General features: G+C 40.9%; 1 protein-coding gene across 4 annotated transcripts in view; it reads left to right on the top strand.

The window, feature by feature from the left end:
- The window catches only part of MAMDC2 (MAM domain containing 2), a 171,660-nt gene extending 153,831 nt beyond the window's left edge, over positions 1 to 17,829 (top strand). For 3 of the 4 annotated variants that reach the window (XM_042963626.1, XM_042963627.1, XM_042963628.1), the window contains 3 exons: positions 10,332 to 10,591; positions 16,630 to 16,714; positions 16,862 to 17,829. In XM_042963626.1, coding sequence (XP_042819560.1) covers positions 10,332 to 10,591; positions 16,630 to 16,714; positions 16,862 to 16,926 — 410 coding nt within the window. In that variant the 3' untranslated portion in view covers positions 16,927 to 17,829. Of the gene's footprint in view, positions 1 to 10,331; positions 10,592 to 16,629; positions 16,715 to 16,861 lie in introns of those variants that run through there. The other variant, XM_042963629.1, reaches the window with a different exon arrangement.
- The last annotated feature ends 1,794 nt before the right edge of the window (positions 17,830 to 19,623 follow it).

The following is a 19,623-nucleotide window of genomic DNA, read 5'->3' on the forward strand; positions in this document are numbered from 1 at the left end:
GCACACCAACCAAGCATAGTGTTTTGAATGAGATCTTTGTGTCTCTGGCCTGTTCTACCCAAGGTCTTGCTGTATCTGAGATTATGTTATCATATGGTGTTCTGTTCTTTGATGAGGGGTAGTAGGAGGAGACTATTAAAATTTACATTTATATTGCCTTTGGCTATAAACTGCTTGAGAGACTGTAATTTTCTACTTCTTTCCCTTTATAACTCTCAATCTCGTGTAGTAAATATTGGAGACAACCGACACAGTACTAAAGTAGTCCAAAAATCTTTTATTTAATTATCATGGAAACCACTTAACAATCACCTCATATTTTTTATTAAAAAGTTATTTTTATAGTAAATGTAATATTGCTTAGATGAATGTCTCTGGAATTTCCTCCAGAAGAGAATATGGTCTGAAAGAATAAGAAAATTTTAGTTGACTCAACAAATTAATAACAGTTCATAGATTTATAGGATGCTGAAGGTAGATAGGATCTTCTAGATCCTAAGGCAACATAGTCATTTTAAATATTAAAACACTGAAACCCACTCAAGGGAGTTTTAGGTATTATCTGCTTGGATCCTAGGATAGCAACAGCAAACCTGTGTGTGAGTAGATGTATGATTTAAACAATAATGGAATTACATCCAGAAAGATCTCTTATTGCCTGCCTTGTTGATTTACTGCTATTTTTGCATTTAGTCCTAACAATATTTGCCATGTGTCTTTTGATAATACAGGCAGTAGAATAATGGAAGTATGTAAAAATGGCAGAACCTTCTGTCCTAGACATTAGTGAAATAATACGTTCAGACTCTGGACCAGCAGCACAGTGTCTTTCTCCTTGATGACTGGAGGGTATTGGTTTGGTGTAGGTGATAACAGAATCCTTTTTGAATGCAGTGCATTCTGGGACTTTCAGAGGCTATACTTGTAGACTGCATTCTACCTTTTCACTTCCCATCCTTCCTTAAAGCCTATCAATTTACAGTTGGAAGAACACACAAAAGAAGAAAATGGAAAGAGGAAAGGCATACAAAACTGTTTATAGACAACTGGATTAAACGGACAGAAAATATGGGTCCATTAAGTAAGAAGAGAAGCTGACAAAAGGCACAATGTGGAGATGCCAGTTTATTGTGTGTTTATTAGACTTAACACTTCATCATACATAGCAAGGGAGCTGTAGTTCCTGACTAACTTGCCATGCAAGTTTTCCACAATCCAGGGTGTAGCGTGGTGTAGTCTAGTGGAAAGTGTTATGCCCAGAATTCATGATCCCCAAAGACCACTAGGGAGCCGAGTCCGATGTAAAAGCAAAAGAGCCTTTATTCGAGCTAGCTCGAGCTCAATCCCCTACCTGCACCGACGCAGCGGTGAGATACCGGGGAGAGAGAGCGAGTTTCAAAAGGACAAAGGTTTTATTGGGGCCTAGGGGCAGTTGGTGAGGTAATGGCTGTGGCCTCAGCCGATTGGCTGGGGAAGGCAGGTGAGCGGGAGGTTACTCAAGGGGAGGAGGCGTGGTCAAGGTGAAGGACACAGAACAAGATGGAGTTGGCCGGCGTAGGCCCGCCCTTTCAGAAAGACCAATGGATGCACAATGAGCTAGCTCTGCCACTGGCTCCCTGCATAGCCCGGGGCGTGATCACATGCGTTCTCTGAGCCTCCTTTTACCCATATGTGAAATAAAGATAACAAAGGATGTCCCGCTACTCTCTTAGGGTTGCTGTGATGATCAATTGAGATTATATTTGTGAAAAGCCTTGATACTGTATCAGCTCCACTGACATGAATGGTGTTGTTATTTTTTACAATTAGTGAAACTTTTATAAAATGTGCTGTTCTTCTCTGGGAATACTTTCTTGGATTCATTGTTCTGCCTCATCTGTGCTTTTATGAATAGAAAATCATGGCCTGTGGTTACAGATAAAATGACTTAGTAGAAACCGGAACGTTTGGTAGACCTTGAACCAATGTTTTCCAAACTACCACTGGGTAACTTAAGTGGTATGTGGATGAATAGTTTTTAATTTGATACTAATATCCATGTATAACAAAAATATATAACCAGTCCATCAAAACCATTATTTCACAGATTGATAGCATTTTTTGTTTGTTTCTTTTCATCCTAATGTGGCTTCCTATTTGAATAAATGGATTTATGTAGTAAAAGTGGCATTTGAAGAAGAACGTTAAGTGCTGTAGGTATGTGGGCAGACAAAATAAAATCATGAAGTTGGTATTTGTATGACTAAAGTTTGGGAAAATGTCCAGTGTTTAAGTCAGTCACATAGTAGAACAAGTCATTATAGCAGAACAACAACAAAGACAAAAAAACAAAAAACAAAAACAAAAATAAAAAAATCCACTGGCCCCACAACTTGACTCCTTAATTAATAAAATAACACAGGCATTTGTGAAAGATGAACCTAGACGTGCATGGAGAAGGGACAGACTCCAGAATTTGTCTTTTCGGATGGAAATGCTTCTTTTTTGCAAGACAATAAAGATAAGTTTTAAAGATCACAGGGTTTTATTGTTTATTGCAGTTTTATTAACATTTATATGATGCCATGCTGTCACAATGCTTCTAAACAATTGTTTTAGTTGCCCTAGCGTTTAGAGGGATTTTGTGGCCCAAAGACAGAGGGATAAGTAAATCAGTAGATAACTATCTAGTTTAGTGAGAAAATGCCTTCACCTGTAACTCCTAGCTTCTGGAGTCTACCAGTGAGTAGATTAAAAGTCCTTCAGGCCCTCCTCCCCACACCTACATTCTAGAAAAGCAACTATTCATCATTTTCTTAACAATTTCCAGAGGGAGAGACACCATCCATTTCTTTTGTGACACTGTTTAATGTTTCAGTAAGTCTTCCATGTTTCTGGCAATTAAGGTAGAAGTCTTCTTCATTTCTAAGAGTACTCCCTCTTGTGTGATAGAAATATCAAGAGTGGGGGTGCCTAGGTGGCTCAGTCAGGTAAGCATCTGACTCTTGATTTCAGCTCAGGTCTTGATCTCAGAGTTATGAGTTTAACATATGCAGGGTATGAAGCCTATTAAAAAAAAAACTATCTACCTATCTATCTATCTATATATCTCCACACACACAATACTACACACACACACACACACACACACACACACACATATCTCAAGAGTGCATTAAAATACCAAATGATCTGTATTTATAAAGTTATGCTGTCAGACAAAAGAAAATCACAACTATATATTTAATGTGTTATTTATAGAGCTAAAATTTACTAGCAGTTGTATTCAAGTCCTTGTCTTTTAAGAATTATAGTAGCTGAGGGGCACCTGGGTGGCTCAGTTGGTTAAGCATCTAATTTCGCTCAGGTCATGATCTCGCAGTTCAAGATTTTGAGCCCTGTGTCGGGGGCTCTGTGCTGACAGCTCAGAGTCTGGAGCCTGCTTCCGATTCTGTGTCTCCCTCTCTCTGCCCCTCCCCTGCTCACACTCTGCCTCTCTCCCTCTCTCTCTAAAAAAAAAAAAAAAAAAAAAAAGAATTGTAGTAGCTGATATCCAGACACGTGAGAATGATACCCAGCTAGTCTGTAACTATCTGAGAAATTAGCTCCAAAATATCAAAATCTCCAATGTCCTTCAATCTTTTTATAATTGATCTTATCACTCTAGTTTCTGATGTTGTCAAGTCCTACTTACACACAGAAAGCTTCTTGGCAAGCTTTTGTTAAAAACTGATAATATTTACATCACACAGAATTTACCACTTTAATCATTTGTAAGTTTATAGTTAAGTGGCAGTAAGTACATTCACACAGCTGTGCTGCTGTCTCCGCCCTCCATCTCCAGATCTCCTTTCCCCAAACTGAAACTCTATACCCATTAAACAATAACTATCCATTTATGGCAAGCTTTAAAAATCGTTTGGAAGGTATCGTAAAACAACAATTTTAGGGAGACACATTTAACTGTTGTTCTGCCCAAAGTACTGATGTCTTTTTTTCCCCCGATTGTTAAAAATCCTCGTCAGCTTAATGAATGCAGCTTAGCTGTTCATTCTACGTGGCTCGTACAGGCCACTCGAGCTCCTTCCCAGCCCTGGTGAAAGGGGGCAGACACCAGGAACGAAGGAACAGCTGCCTCACCGTTCCAGATTATGAATCCGGGGTGTATCTCAACACATCACAGTTGCCGCACAAAGAACAGATGGGACCCCGATCTCCCAGTAGACCCACTGGAACCCCGTCTTGAATGTTAAACAAGGACCCACGGAGAGAAAGTGATTTCACTTAATACTCCCTTCCACAGATTGAAATCCTTCATGTGTAGGAACACGTGAGCGGGTCTGAGGTTTCAGCACTGGGGCTTCCTGGCTCCCATCCAGAGCTTTTGTTCCCTGAAACAGACAGCATTTGGAGTTATAATGTGGCAAAGCTTGTCAACACATGGGGCTTTTCTCTGCTTTCCAAACACATGTGAGACAGACTGGCTCTCAATGAAGCTCTGATCTTTTCTGGGGAAAGGAAATGTCTCATGCAAGTCAAAAAAAAAAAAAAAAAACCATATTTGGAATCAAGAGGAATAATTGTGCATCAGAGAGACAGATTCTGATCAGTTGGCAAATATGGTGACATTGTAGTATAGATGTTGATCTAGAATGGTTTACATGGGTATTACATTATGGAATATACGTATATGGGATATATGTACTTACAATAGAAACCGTATCAAGGATTTTTGGAAAGACCCACGTTACTCAAGAAAAATAGACTGGTGTCAGCGTCCCGGAAAGACACAAGGCATTGTACTTACGTTCCCCTGGATGTTACGTCTCTCTTCCAAAAGTGAGATGATTACACAGCTCAAAAGCCTGGGAGATTTCCTTTCATACTTTATGGCCCGAAACACAAAGATCTCCGGAACCGGAGACCTGGGGTAATGGTTTCAGCCTAATATTTGAGACCCAGAGGTGCATGAGCTGAAGGCATTTCCAGAGTAATGCTTCACCCACTGGAGGCTAAATGGCTAGTGCTTTGTACCCCAAGAAGAAAAAATTTAATTTAATCCTGGAGATGATTAGAGGTTTCCCTCCCTCCAGGACCTCAGACTAATTCTGCTCAGGACTCCTACTGCTATCAGTAGGACAGACACTGTCATCACTAGAGGAAGGTGCTTCTTAGGTCATTTCACACTCATGATGGACCCATCGCTTCCTTTCCATCCTGCAAAGATGTCGTGTCTCAGAGCCCAGTCTCCACTTTCCATTTTCCCAAAGACACTGTCCTTCAGAGTAGCCTCCTTCCCCTCGCTCACTGGGCGGCTTATCTTTCACCAAGGTCCTTCACTTCGGATTCAAATGGGCCTTCTGAGAGCCCAAAGCCAGATACAAAAGTTCTTTTTCTTTGATTTTCTTCTTATTTTTTTTTGGAGGAAATGTTGTTTAGGTTAAACATGTATTAAGGTAGGATTTCAGGGCACTATGCCATTAATTTATGTATAGGATAGCATGGGATGCCTTTGTGCATAGCTAGGTGACAAACCATGGTCATTTTCATGTTTTGGCCTCATTCTTAATGGAATTCAATGAAATACATCCTTCTGTTAGGCTGATGTAGATCTGTATTTTGTTTCATCCAGCCTCGCTTAAGTTAGAAATGCTAAAGAAAAGAATTGTAGAAGTTCCTTTCGTTGCTGAAAATGCAAAAACCCCAGTATTCTTACATAGCAATTTTCTTGCCAGTGAAAAAAATGAAGGTAACAATGTACAAAAATGATTGTGTGTGTGTGTGCGTGGTGTGTGTGTGTTTGGTTTAAAAAATACATTGGATGACATGGAACTAGTTTGAGAATATTTGCTTTGATATCACTTTAATTTTATCAAAACTTGTATTTGTTTTACTTTTGCCTTGGAGCGTCCTGGTCAAGTGCATGTCTCATTGCCAAGCCCCTCACAAAACTGGACATATAGTTTGGCCTTGGCCCAACTGGTTTGTGGCTTAGAGCTGCTGAAGAAAATGCATTCATTTGTTCATTCATCAAATACTTATTGAGTATATACTATGTTCCATGCACTGCTCTAGGAGCTGGAGGCATAGCAGTGAAGTAAACAGGAAAATGTCTCTGCCTTTGTATGTTCTAGGGAAGGGAGATGGACAAAAAAAACCCAAAAGTACAGTATGTTAAGAGGCAATTAAATGCTATGGAAATAATAGAGTGTAGGAAATGAGTACCAGAGGCAGGTTGAAGTTTGAAATAGTGTAGTCAGAATGGGACCAGTGGAAAAGGAAATATCTGAGCAAAGACTTAGAGATGATAAAGTGAGACCTGAGATTAAATGGAGGGAAAGCCATTCCAGGCAGAGGCATTAGCACATGCAAAGGCCCTGAGGTAGTAGCATACTGACTATATTCCAGGAAAGGTAAATGGACCAGTGTGGCCACACAACACGGAATGAGTAAGGAGAGAGGCAGTAGGAGAGGAAGGTGGTAGAAATAAGAGGTAAGAGAATGGACAGGAGATTATAGGGCCCTAAAAGCCATTCCCAGGCCCTCGGCATCTACTCTGAGGGAAATGGTGAACCAATGGAACGTTTTGAGCAGAGGAGTGGTAAGATTTAGCGTTTGTTCATTATGGGTACTATGTTGGGATTAGATTGTAGAGAACAAGGGTAGACACAGGCGGACTCACAGGTAAAGTGTTGGATTAATCCAAGTGAGAAGTAACAGCAGCTGGGACCAGGAGGTAGCAACGGAGGTCATGAGAAGAGAAATGACTAGAGTCTGTCCTATTTTGAAGGTAGAGCTGACAGGAGCTCCTGATAGCCTGGATGTGAGATGTGAGGAGAATAGGGGTGGGTGCAGGACTTCCAGGTTTGGGACCTGACCAACCAGAAAGGATGCAGTAGGTTTTAGGGTAAGGCTGTTAGGAGCTGAGTTCTGAAGGTGTTCAGCTGGAGACGTCCACTTGACCATAAAGGGAGGTGTCCATTAGGCGGTTTGAATAAACACGTCTGGGTTTCAGCAAAGGGGTTGGAAATTTAAATTTGTGATACAACATATGCAGCATTAAAAGCCACAAGACGAGGGGCGCCTGGGCGGCTCAGTCGGTTGAGCCTCCAACTTCGGCTCAGGTCATGATCTCACAGCTTGTGGGTTCGAGCCCCACATCCAGCTCTGGGCTGGCAGCTCAGAGCCCTGCTTTGGATTCTGTGTCTCCCTCTCTCTCTGCCCCTCCCCCGCTCATGCTCTGTCTCTCTCTGTCTCAAAAATAAATAAACGTTAAAAAAATTTTTTTAAAGCCACGAGACAAGCTGAGATCACCCAATGAGTCAGTAATCAGTAAGAATAGTGCAGTTCCAGACCTGGGGCTTGGAGCACTCCAAGAGGGCAAGAGGTCAGAGTAGAAAGGGTGGACCAGCAACGGGGTGGCCAGTGAAGTGGGAGAAAAACCAGAAGAGTACAGTGTCCTGGAAACCAAGTTCAGAAAGTACTTCTGGGAGGCAGCAGTGATGTATTATGTTCAAGTGCTGTGGAGGAGACAAGAATGACGAGGACTGAATACTGATGGTCGGTTTCGGGATGAGGACGTCATTGGTCAACACTCCAGAAACACTGGAAGTATCATTTCTAATACTTAAAAATATTTTTAAGTCTTTATTTATTTTTGAGAGAGAGACAGAGTGTGAGCAGGGGAGGAGCAGAGAGAGAGGGAGGCACAGAATCCAAAGCAGGCTCCGGGCCCTGAGCTGTCAGCACAGAGCCCGAACCCACTAACCATGAGATCATGACCTGAGCCGAAGTCAGACGCTCAACCGACTGAGCCACCCAGGTGCCCCTCTGATATTTTAAAGGAGATCACGGGGATGACGGTTGATGAAGGCCGCATCCCGTGACTCTGATGGCACGGTTTTGCAGGGCGACACCTTTACTGAGTGGAACCCTGGGGAAAAGGGTTACACGGGGCATACAATCTGACCGGACGCACCTAAGCGGAACTCTTTCTACCCACTGGTTTCCTAACCTGTGGGACTTCTTGGCCCTGTGTTTGTGGAAGTGGCAGAGAGGGAAAGGAGGAATGCCCTGAAGGCGCACAGATGGAGATATTTCTGATCAATTCTGGCTGGAATATTTCAAGCCCTTCATTTTGGGAAGTGACTAGAGCTAATTGATTGAATGTCAAATTGTAAAGAAAGATGCCTAGAAACCATTTCGTTTGCGTGTGTTATTTGCATTCTCTTTCTTTTTGCCCTCAGTGTGGCCATTAATTTCTGCATGAAATAATAACAGACATAACACCATGTAAAGATTATGTTTTACATCACGTACATAAGAAAATCGATATTGGCCAAGAAGACAATAAAAATGCATGCCAGGGTGCCTGGGTGCCTCAGTCGGTTAAGTGTCCGACTCTTCATTTCGGCTCAGGTTATGATCTCATGGTTCGTGAGTTCGAGCCCCGCACCTGGCTCTGTGCTGACAGTGCAGAGCCTGCTTGGGATTCTCTCCCTCTTTCTCTGTCTCTCCCCTGCTTGCTGTCTCTCTCTCTTTCTCTATCTCTGTCAAAATAAATAAATAAAAAATAATAAAATGAGTCTCAGGGATACAGAATTATATCACTAGTGCATTTATCTACGAGTTACTCTTCATATATTGCTTTATTTCAGTAGCTGGATAGTAATTATCTGACATTAACTAGCTATGTTGGGGGCTGTGGCTGATTTGTAGCTATGTCCAGTTTCTGTGGGATAAGTGGGACATCCATCATGTCCCATTTCAGACCACCAACATGAAGTCATTTGGACCTACCTGCAAAAGTCACATAGTGGACTTGGGAGCCAGTGGAAGCTGGTTCAAGCACACCCTTGTTTTCTTAATGTGCAGACAAATCTTGTTTCTGTCTGAAACCAGCAAATTAAAAAGAAATTAAAATTAAGAAAGGAAAATGGAAATGTTATATAATTAACATTATAGTTATATATATATATAATTATAATATATGTAAATATTTATAAAGGTAGTTTTAATCCTTATTTCAAAATGATGAATGTAGGTTCAGAGATGATAATCCCTTGGTCCAGGATCAAATCTTAGAATCAAGACTTGAACCCAGACCTACTGGACTACAAAATCCATGCCCTCTCCCCTAAACCAATGTCTGGAAGCTCCAGAATGTTATCCATGAATCAGTAGGATAAATTCTCTATGGTAATCACCATTTCAGTGGCATAATACTAGTATTATAGTAATAACATTAACTATATCCTCTATACAAAACTGAATTTTAAATTACTAAATGAAAAAAAATATTTTGACGGGTCACATTTTGTAGCATATGTATTCCTCTTGGATTACACATACTCCCCCAAATTATAAAACCCTTCATCAGTATGGTGGTCAGGTCATGCGTTTATTCCAGTTTGTTTCCAGGAACGCTACTCAAAAGAGAAAGCAGGAAAGATACCTTGTGGTGGTGGTTGTTCTTTCTTAAAAAACATCTTTTTAATGTTTATTTATTTTTGAGAGAGGGAGAGGGACAAAGAGTGAGCAGGGAGGGGCAGAGAGAGAAGGAGACACAGGATCTGAAGCAGGCTCCGGGACTCTGAGCTGTCAGCACAGAGCCCAATGCAGGGCTCTAACTTGTGAACTGCGAGGTCTTGATCTGAGCTGAAGTCTGACGCTTAACCAACTGAGCCACCCAGGCACCCCATGGTTTTTATAATAATACCTGGTTTTACAGTGTGGAAGTTCCTCAAAAAATTAAAAATAGACCTACCCTATGACCCAGGAGTAGCACTGCTAGGAATTTGCCCAAGGGATACAGGAGTGCTGATGCATAGGGGCACTTGTACCCTAATGTTTACAGCAGCACTTTCAACAATAGCCAAATTATGGAAAGAGCCTAAATATCCATCAACTGATGAATGGAAAAAGAAATTGTGGTTTATATACACAATGGAATACTATGTGGCAACGAGAAAGAATGAAATAATGGCCTTTTGTAGCAACGTGGATGGAACTGGAGAGTGTTATGCTAAGTGAAATAAGTCATACAGAGAAGGACAGACACCATATGTTTTCACTCCTATGCATATCCTGAGAAACTTAACAGAAGATTGTGGGGGAGGGGAAGGAAGAAAAAAAAGTGGTTAGAGAGGGAGGGAGCCAAACCATAAAAGACTCTTAAAAACTGAGAACAAACTGAGGGTTTATGGAGGGTGGGAGGGAGGGGTGGGTGGGTGATGGGTATTGAGGAGGGCACCTGTTGGGATGAGCACTGGGTGTTGTATGGAAACCAATTTGACAATAAATTTCATATTAAAATAATAATAATAATGCCTGGTTTTATATTTGCTCTCCAGGGTACTACATGTACATCGAGGCCTCCCACATGGTGTATGGACAAAAAGCACATCTCTTGTCCTGGCCTCTGAGAGGAGTCACCGGAAAACACTGCTTGACCTTTTTCTACCACATGTATGGAGCAGGGACTGGCCTGCTGAGTGTTTATTTGAAAAGGGCAGGCGATAGTGAAGAGTCCCTCTTATGGCGAAGAAGAGGCGAACAGAGCATTTCCTGGCTACGGGCGCTGATCGAATACAGTTGTGAGTCCCAGCACCAGGTAAGCCAAAGGGGAGAAGAACGAAGTGAGAGCAAATGTTCCTGTGAGCTTCTGATCTTTTTCTTGCTACCAAAGAGAATGTTCTGTTCTGTTTTCAGGGTCATAGATAAAGACAGTACATGTTTAAAAGTAAACATAATTAGTCTCTATTGATTAAATCTAAGCAGTGAATGGGAGATTAGGCGGCGAGAAAAAGCTTTGGGTATTTACGCATAAAGTGATTTTTGCAACTCAGTGATGAAAGGGTAGCTATTTTTGTCTTGGCACATTCTGAATGTCAAGTGTATTCTCTGCGTCCCGCACGTCTCCCAAACAGTCTCCTTTTCTTCTAAACATGGTATTACCTAATTAGTATTTTCCAGCTGCGTCTTTCCCTCGTCATTACCCACACACGAGGGCTTTGGTTGCAACCCTCTATTTAAGAGTGCATGGTCCGCAGTCAATTATTAAGCCTCTGTCTGCATGGGTTTAGAAGAAACTGAATCCCGGTCCCAATTCCTGAGTCTTGCCCTGGGTTTTCTCGTGTGCTGTAGGAGACCTCCATCCCACAGCATCTAGACTATGAGAGACTGTAGGCAGTGACAGGAAAGAGCCTTTCAAATGCCAATGGGTGAGGCTGAGCAGCCCATCTGGTCTAGAGGTGAGCAGGCCCTCCTGACAGCTACTGACTTCCCCTGCCTACCATGAGCCAAAGCTCCAGAAGCCTCTGGGAAGATAACCTTCGGACCCTGACATTCCTGAAATTGCTCTGTAGAATTCTCAGCTGTGACCTTCTACTAAAAGCCCTGCTTCCTCTTCATCCTTGCTTCTGACTGATCAACCTCTTGGATCAGCACCCCTCCGCTTTAACCACTGGCTTGTTTGGTCTAAGCCCAAATCTTCCTGCAAGAGGTGTTCAGAATAAGGGCTTTATTTTATACCATCGCACAAACACCCTGAATTTCCTGCAGATCTAAATGGGAAGGAATTGCAAAAGTTCAGGGGGCCAGGTTGCAGGGCCATCGAGGTTGCTTTGTTGCTAAAGAACAAGTGACTGAGGGCAAATGAGCCATTATCTGGGGGTGGCCCATTATCCTGGCATGGATAAACCTGTCTAGAGATTTAGGAAAGAATAACAGATAGCTCCAGAAATGATTTGGATGGTGCTTTAATGTCCACTACGGAAGAAAAGCAGATCATTCAGGAGCTTAATAATATAAGTGATCACCATTCTGAGATGGTAGATTAATTTTGTTCGGCTCTCTGGGCACCCCTACTTCTACCCTGTTCGGATGTTCTCCAAGTGTGGTCCTGAGACCAGCAGCAATGCTTGAAGTGCAAACCCACCTCAAATGACATTGACCTAAAATGCACACTCTCGGGCCGCACTTCAGAACTACTGAACCAGATACTCTGGGGGAGGGGTCCAGAAATCTATGTTTTAACAAGCCCTCCTGATGATTCAGATGCACACTAAAGACAAAGCATCTCTATCCCAGAGCAAGTGGGTCTGAGTCAAGTGCAGCCCGAGCGTTGATGTTTTTGTGATTCCCGAAGGGTGCTAATGCACTAGACCTCTGGGGAACAGGTGACTTCTCAGCGTCTAATCCCAGGAAGTTGAGTACAAGGCCTTGAATATGCTGGACTTGCTGGGTAGCTGGTTGTTTGAAATGGTTTTTGATCCCAGAAGTAATTAGGCATCTATTGGTATCTACCCTCTACCCTCGTGGGGTATTCAAATTCAAAGGGTGCAGAATGGCCTGAGAGGTTTTTTTAAGTTTATTTTCATTTATTTTGTGAGGAGGGAGGGGCAGAGAGAGGGGGAGGCAGACTGTCCCAAGCAGGCTCCACATTATCAACACAGAGCCCAACTCGGGGTTCAAACTCACAAACTGTGACATCATGACCTGAGCTGAAGTCGAGAGTCCGACGCTTGACCAACTGAGCCACCCAGGCACTCCTGGCCTGGGAGAGTTTTAGCTCACAACTTTGTAAGAACCAAGACTCCAGACCATTCCCTTTGTCTTAGAATGGAGCAGATATGAATCTACCCTGAGGAATTTCCTTCTGGATTTAGTGATTCCCTCAGGAATCCCAAATGACTATCTGGAGACCAGGCTGAAGCTAGTCTCTCCAAAACATCTTAGTGTCTAATAAAACACAGACACATCCACATGAATAAATTGGCCATCTTTTACGTGCCAGGCACTTACAGCACTAGGAGCTATACGTAAGTTCTTCCTGTTGATCTTGTAGCTCCTCTTGACGGAAGGAGAAACTCAAGGTCCAGCTGGTAACGGACAGTGTGAGAATTCAGGCCCAGATCTGACTGGTCCCCAAGTGTGTGTCCCTAAGCCACGGTTCCACACTCTCTCTCTTCATCAGTATGTTGATCAAGTCATGAATTTATTACAATTTGTTTCCAGGAACACCACTCAGAAGAGAAAGAAGAAAATCAGTTCCAAAATAAACTCATTCCCCTGGGTGTCATAAGCCCTGGGTGATCTTGGGGAAATCTCATCCTCCCTGAGAGTGTTCGTACATTTTCAAAATGGGGTAATAATTCCCGCCATGCTGACATCACCAGAGTTAGAGGGTCAGTGAGGTTATGTATGTGAAAGGGTTTTATAAATTTTAAAATCCCAAAGTATAAAAATATATTATTATTTCTAAAAATATGTTCCCTCCCAAATATCTCTGGTCTCTAATTCATATCACCATGGCAACCCTGGTATTCTCAATAGTTACATTGGCATCCAGACTGAGTTCCTAGAGTATGAGGCCAAAATATTTCATTTTAGTAAATATTTGTTGACTGCTGGCTATTCTAAGTGCTGAGGATGCAGCAATGAACATAACACGTAAAGCTCCTCTTCTTTTAGAGTTGACAGTCTAGTCGGGGAGAGGTAGAAAAAGTAAATCAGGGGCTCCTGGGTGGCTCAGTCCGTTGAGCGTCCGGCTTCGGCTCAGGTCGTGATCTCACAGTTTGTGGGTTCAGGCCCCACGTCGGGCTCTGTGCTGACAGCTCGGAGCCTGGAACCTGCTTCGAATTCTGTGTCTCCCTCTCTCTCTGCTCCTCCCCTGCTCATGCTCTGTCTCTCTCTCTCTCTCCTTCAAAAATAAATAAAAACATTCAAAAAAATTTTTTTAAAAAAGGAAAAGTAAACCAAAGATATATAATGTACTATCAAGTACATTATAATAAATGCTATGGTGGGGGGCACCTGGGAGGTTCAGTCGGTTAAGTGTCCGACTTCAGCTCAGGTCATGATCTCTCAGTTCATGAGTTTGAGCCCTGCATCTGGCTCTGTGCTGACAGCTTAGAGCCTGGAACCTGTTTCAGATTCTGTGTCTCCCTCTCCTTCTGCTCCTCCCCTGCTTGTGCTCTCTCAAATAAAATTTTTTTTTAATTAATAATAGTAAGTGCTATGGAAAAGAATAGGTCAAGCCAAACAGGTACTGAGATCAAAGAAGTATCAGGGCATAATTGTGAAAGGCTTTGAACATCATGGTAGAGTTTGAAATTTATTCCAGAAGCAATGAGGAACCATCAGATGGCTTTAAGGTAATGTGATCTGGGTTTATATTTTTAAATGATCACTCCAGCCACTATGTGGAGAATAGACTGTAGGGGACAAGGAGACTTTGGGGGCTACTGCAGTGGTGCTGGCAGAAAGAGTGAGTGGCAGGGGTGAGATGCATCAGAAGCCCACGGGACTTCTTACATGTGGAATGTGGGGCTTGAGAGAAAGAGGCATCAAGATGCCTCCTTGAGTTTTGGCCTGAGTAACCAGTAGAATGGAGTTACCATTTCCTGAGTTGAGGAAGGCTTCCGGTAGAGCACATCTGGAGGTGCGAAGGCAGTACGCATGGGAGGGAAATTAACAAGTGAGTTTTTCAGACATCATAGTTTTCTGTGTCAGACATCCACATGGGCATCAGGTGAGCATAGGTGATGAGACTGAAGTTCAGAAAAAAGAACAAGGCTGGAGGAGTAGATGTGTGCCTCACTGGTGGCGGTGGGCAGGTGTGGATGGCTTTCAGAGTGGTGTCGTACTGCCACTGTTGGTTTGAGACTCATCCTCTAGGGGAGGTGAGTGGGTGGCCTCCAGATGACATTCCAATCATCCTACCATCCTTGTAGGGGAAATGCACCAAGTGGCAACCTTTTAATCATGCTCCTTCCTAAGGGCTAAGCTGTACCTGACTTGCTACTGATCAAAAACACAACTTGATTTTATTTCCTTTGGATTCCTTGCTTAACATTTCCTCCTGTGCTCTCCCTTCTTTCCTCCCTGGGTTCTTTTATTTTGATGCCATTGAAAGAAAGAATGTGTTAGACAAATTCTTAGCTCATCGAAATATTTATATCATTCATATTGTTCGTTATACTGCCTAACATTTAGTAAGTATTATTATGTGCTAGGTACTCATTTAGGACCACGTCTCCAAATTTTCTTGTTCATGGTATGCTTAGTCTCATTAATGTTTTTCCTGGTGTTCCTAGACCAAAAGTAATACCTAAGAGTTTCATTTATTAAGTAGTTGCAGCCAAACAACTTAGTATTTATGTCCTAACGACTTAGTAGACATTTGGAAAAATAGTACACTTAAACTGAAGGAAAAAAATAAATTTTTATCTAATTCTTAAATAACCACAATTATTTACTAATAGAATGTGTATATATAGGACAAGGGAAAAATCATAATGGTATAAAATAGTTACCACTCAGGTAGTAAGGAAATTCAGAGGAAAAGGTTGTATGAAATCAAGTATTTGGCCCAACCACAGACTCTTCAGAATATAATTCCATCAGGTAATTTGTTTATTATACTTCCGTTGTAGACTTGGTGGTCAAAAACCAGATTTTATTGGTGTCCAGAAAACCAAAATGGTTATTAACTGCACTCATATATCCTCCTATCTAGATGTATTAGAGGACATTTTTTTCCTCTTCTAACCATTTATTTGTATTCTTGTTTGGGATTGTGTCCTTAGAATTTTTAATAATATTATTTTGCCCATATCTGTCATTAAAGCTTCTTTGAGTCATTAATTTTAAGATAGTTTCATATGCTTATTAATTATCCACTTTATATTCTTGGATTTAATTTAAATCATAAACTAGTCCAAGGGGGAGTCATTTGCTCATAAAGTGAGTAGACCAAATGTGTCTTCTGGATAATTTTCATTACCCACAAGCCTCCCTGGAGTATTCAGTGGTTTATTAACCATTGTTGGGGCAGCGTTAGAGCTGGTAATGTAAGCTATTTTCCCTAGAACCTGAATATTTGATCAGTTATTTTCTTCTCAGGATCTGAAGGTATGAAACTGGTTCTCTCCTCCCGGGCTATTCTTGGATGTTATGGTATTTAACACAATAAGCGAACCGTTGCCTTTTTGGTAAACTTAGTGATTATATATCACCATAGATTTATAGAGAGCCTAAGAAAACTTAAACTTCTGGGCCTATGACTTTCATAGGCCCTGTGAGTGCTGGGTCTAGAATATTCGAGGTGGGAAAGAGAAACTAGGTCACCACCAGGAAGCATTTCTAGGTAAGCATTTCTGGTTAATGGCCTAAAGAGATCTCAGAAGTAACCTAAATCTCCAAGACTCTAGTAATTTATTGTGCATTTCTTTAAAATTCCAAATAAGTACTCTTTTGTACCTAAATTTGAATTTGTGATTTTGTAGTCTTTTCCTTAAAGAAGGTTGAACAACAGTCTAAGCTTCCAGACCCACACAACATGGATCTTCCCCTGACGAGTATTGTTTTATCAAGATGACTTCATTTCTTAAATGTTTTTTGATGTTTATTTATTTTTGAGAGAGACAGAGTATGAGTGGGAGAGAGGCAGAGAGGGGGGGTGGTGGGGAGACACAGAATCTGAAACAGGCTCCAGGCTCTGAGCTGTCAGCACAGAGTCTGACACGGGGCTCAAACTCACAAACCGCAAGAACATGACCTGAACCGAAGTCGGATGCTTAACCCACTGAGCCACCCAGGTACCCCAAGATGACTCCATTTCTAAATTCAGACCTCATTACTTTTCAGGTAATTTTTGAAGCCATTCGGGGAGTGTCAATAAGAAGTGATATTGCCATTGATGATGTTAAATTTCAAGCAGGACCCTGTTCAGGTAACAATATTTTCCCCAATTAGATCCTCTTGATTGAAAAGGGATTTTGCAATAGTCTCAAATCATAAGAATGCAAATTAAGAATTTTTCTATAATAAAAACAGAGAAAACTATTTTTGTCTATTTTCTATTTGTCTTTCCTGACAGAAATGGAAGATATGACCCAGCAGTCATCAGGATATTCTGAGGATTTAAATGAAATTGAGTTTTAAGAAATGATCTGAATTGGATAAACTAAACAAGAGCCATACCTCTCTTCAATCAAAATGAACACAAAACAAATAAATACCGGACAGTCTTAACCATTTTGTGAATTATAAAACGACTTCACAGCACAGTATTCTTTTTCATTACTTTTGCAAAAAATACTGACTCAGGGCTTTTTGGTGTTTTTGGTTTTGGTTTTTGGGTTGTTTTTTTTTTTTTTTCCTTTTTGCGTATGACAACTGTTACGGAAATACAGGCTATTGATTTTGCGTAGATCATTCATCTTAATTTTGGTTCCAGTTAGAAATACAAATATACTATATTGCAGTCACTTTAAAGTATGCAAATGGAAGGGCACAATCAAAATGAGATGTGTCATTTAAATCTGCATTCAGTGAATGTATTGGGAGGAGAAGATGTCTCGTGGGTTTCTTTTTGACTTTCAAGTATCGCAGCTGTTTTTAAAGTAATGATGTGAGGTGTCAGTATCTGCAGAATGAATGCAGTTTTTCACGGTAACGAGTTAGTCTAAGAAAACAAAATCTTATTTTCTACGTTTCATTCATAGAAATGGAGTGTTAATTATTAAATATTTTTACCCTATGTGATAACTAAGGATCTTTCCTGAATGTCCCAGGGTAAGTCAGTATTAGTTAATGCTGTATTACAAGGCAATGCTACTTTCTTTCTTCCCCCCTTTGAACTACTTGGGAAAGTCACTATGAACACATGGATTAGAAATTGCACTCTTTTTTCGTAAAGCAAGCTTGAAAATGTTTATGTACACACACCTGAAAATTTCTAGGACGTGTTAAGCAATCTTACTGATTTTTATAATAAATGTTTTGGTAAGGTTTTGAGGAGTATGAATTCAAGCAGACACACTAAACTGCTGCTTTTTATTTACGTGCTTAGAAAATTGTACATTCGTATTTTATACCCAAACAGCTGTTTTAAGACTACCTAATAAAAGGTAATTTGAAAATCTTTTCCCTAGCAATGAACTCATTTCTATGTTATTTTCCTTGTTCAGAATATCTTCGGTACATAACTGCAGATTCTAATTTGAATTTCTGCTCTGCCACTGTTAAATTCTTCTTATGCCTTCTATTAGTGACATGAGCATTGCTTACATTGATACAAGAATTGATTTTTATTTATTTATTTTTTAAAATTTTTGTTTATTTTTGAGAGAGAGTGGGGGAGGAGCAGGGAGAGACGGAGACAGAGAGAATCCCAAGCAGGCTCCCCACTGTCAGTGCAGAGCCCTGACGTGGGGCTCAAACTCATGGAGAGATCATGACCTGTGCCATAATCAAGTAGGACATTTAACTGACTGAGCCACCCAGGTGCTCCAAGAATTAATTTTTAAAGTGTTTTATTTTATATAAGCTAACTTACTTTTTCACCACATTTTATCCTATTACAACGTAAACACTATGAGGATGAGGATTCTTGAATGTTTTGTTTTACTTTTGTAGTCTCTGTACCCAGAAGAATGTCTGGTATGTAGTACGTGTTCAATAAAGAAATAGTTGTTGAGTGAATGAATGAATTTAAGCCTTCCAACATCCTCCAAAATGGAGATATTATTAGTTTTTTTTACAGAGAAGGAAACAGAGGTTCAGAAGAGTGAACACATTATTTAAGTGGAAGAGTAGAGTCAGGTGTCTCTGACCCCAAAGTCCATACCTCTTCCTGCTTTGTACGGCCAAAAATCCATGGCCCTCACAGACTTGGGTGGTATTCTCACTCAAGAATGTCAAAACTCTTCAGGTGCCTGGCTGTGTGGCTCAGTCGGCAGAGCATGTGACCCTTGATCTCGAGGTTATGAGTTTGAGCCCCACACTGGACATAGGGATTACTTTAAAAAAAAAAAATGTCAAAACTCTTAAATTAATCCATAAAGAGTAGTATACTTCCCTGAAGACCACAGTGCTTGGAAAACAACAATTCTCAACTGTACAAAATTAACATCCTGAGGTTTAGGGAGAAAATAAACTTCTGTAGTAAAGCAAAATTTTGCAAATCACATCCTTTCTATTCATGATGATTTTAATTAAGTAAGTAATTAATTAATTATCTATTAATCCCTAAATAAAGCTGAAACATTGAGGAAGGAAGATTTCAAGGTGTGAAGCAACTCAACAGTATGCTAGACGGTATAATCTCCTCAACCTATTATTCCTGTCCAGAGCTTAGTTATATTTGCTGAATAAAGAAATGAAAATTGTGTCTCTGGGACTTAACACAGTACCTTCATGCATAGCAAGTCACTTATAGATAGTGACTGAAGTCATTCACCAACCTCCTTGCTTATAGATTATGTAAATCCATAGTAATAATCAGAGCTAACATTTATTGGATTTTTCTATCTTCAGACATTTTTCACAGGGCTTTATGTGAATTCACTCATTTAATCCTGATAATGACTCGTGAAGTCGATCTAGTGATATTTCCATTTTACAAATAGGGAAACTGAATTTGTCCAAGTTCAGCAGCTAGTGTAGGGCTTGGGTTTGAACCTGGGCGTGTTTCACTGCCAAACCTACGTTCTGATCTTTGACGGCCTCCTGAACCTGCCAGCCCTCCGGTTGACTTCACCCCCAATACCAATTTAAACCTCAGGCAAAAGTTCCAGGTTTCTCTCACTCCAGAGGATTTATTGGCTACCAAAATTGCCCCAAACGTTGCCAAACTAG

This window comes from Panthera tigris, chromosome D4 (assembly GCF_018350195.1).
Source record: "Panthera tigris isolate Pti1 chromosome D4, P.tigris_Pti1_mat1.1, whole genome shotgun sequence".
NCBI lineage: Eukaryota > Metazoa > Chordata > Mammalia > Carnivora > Felidae > Panthera > Panthera tigris.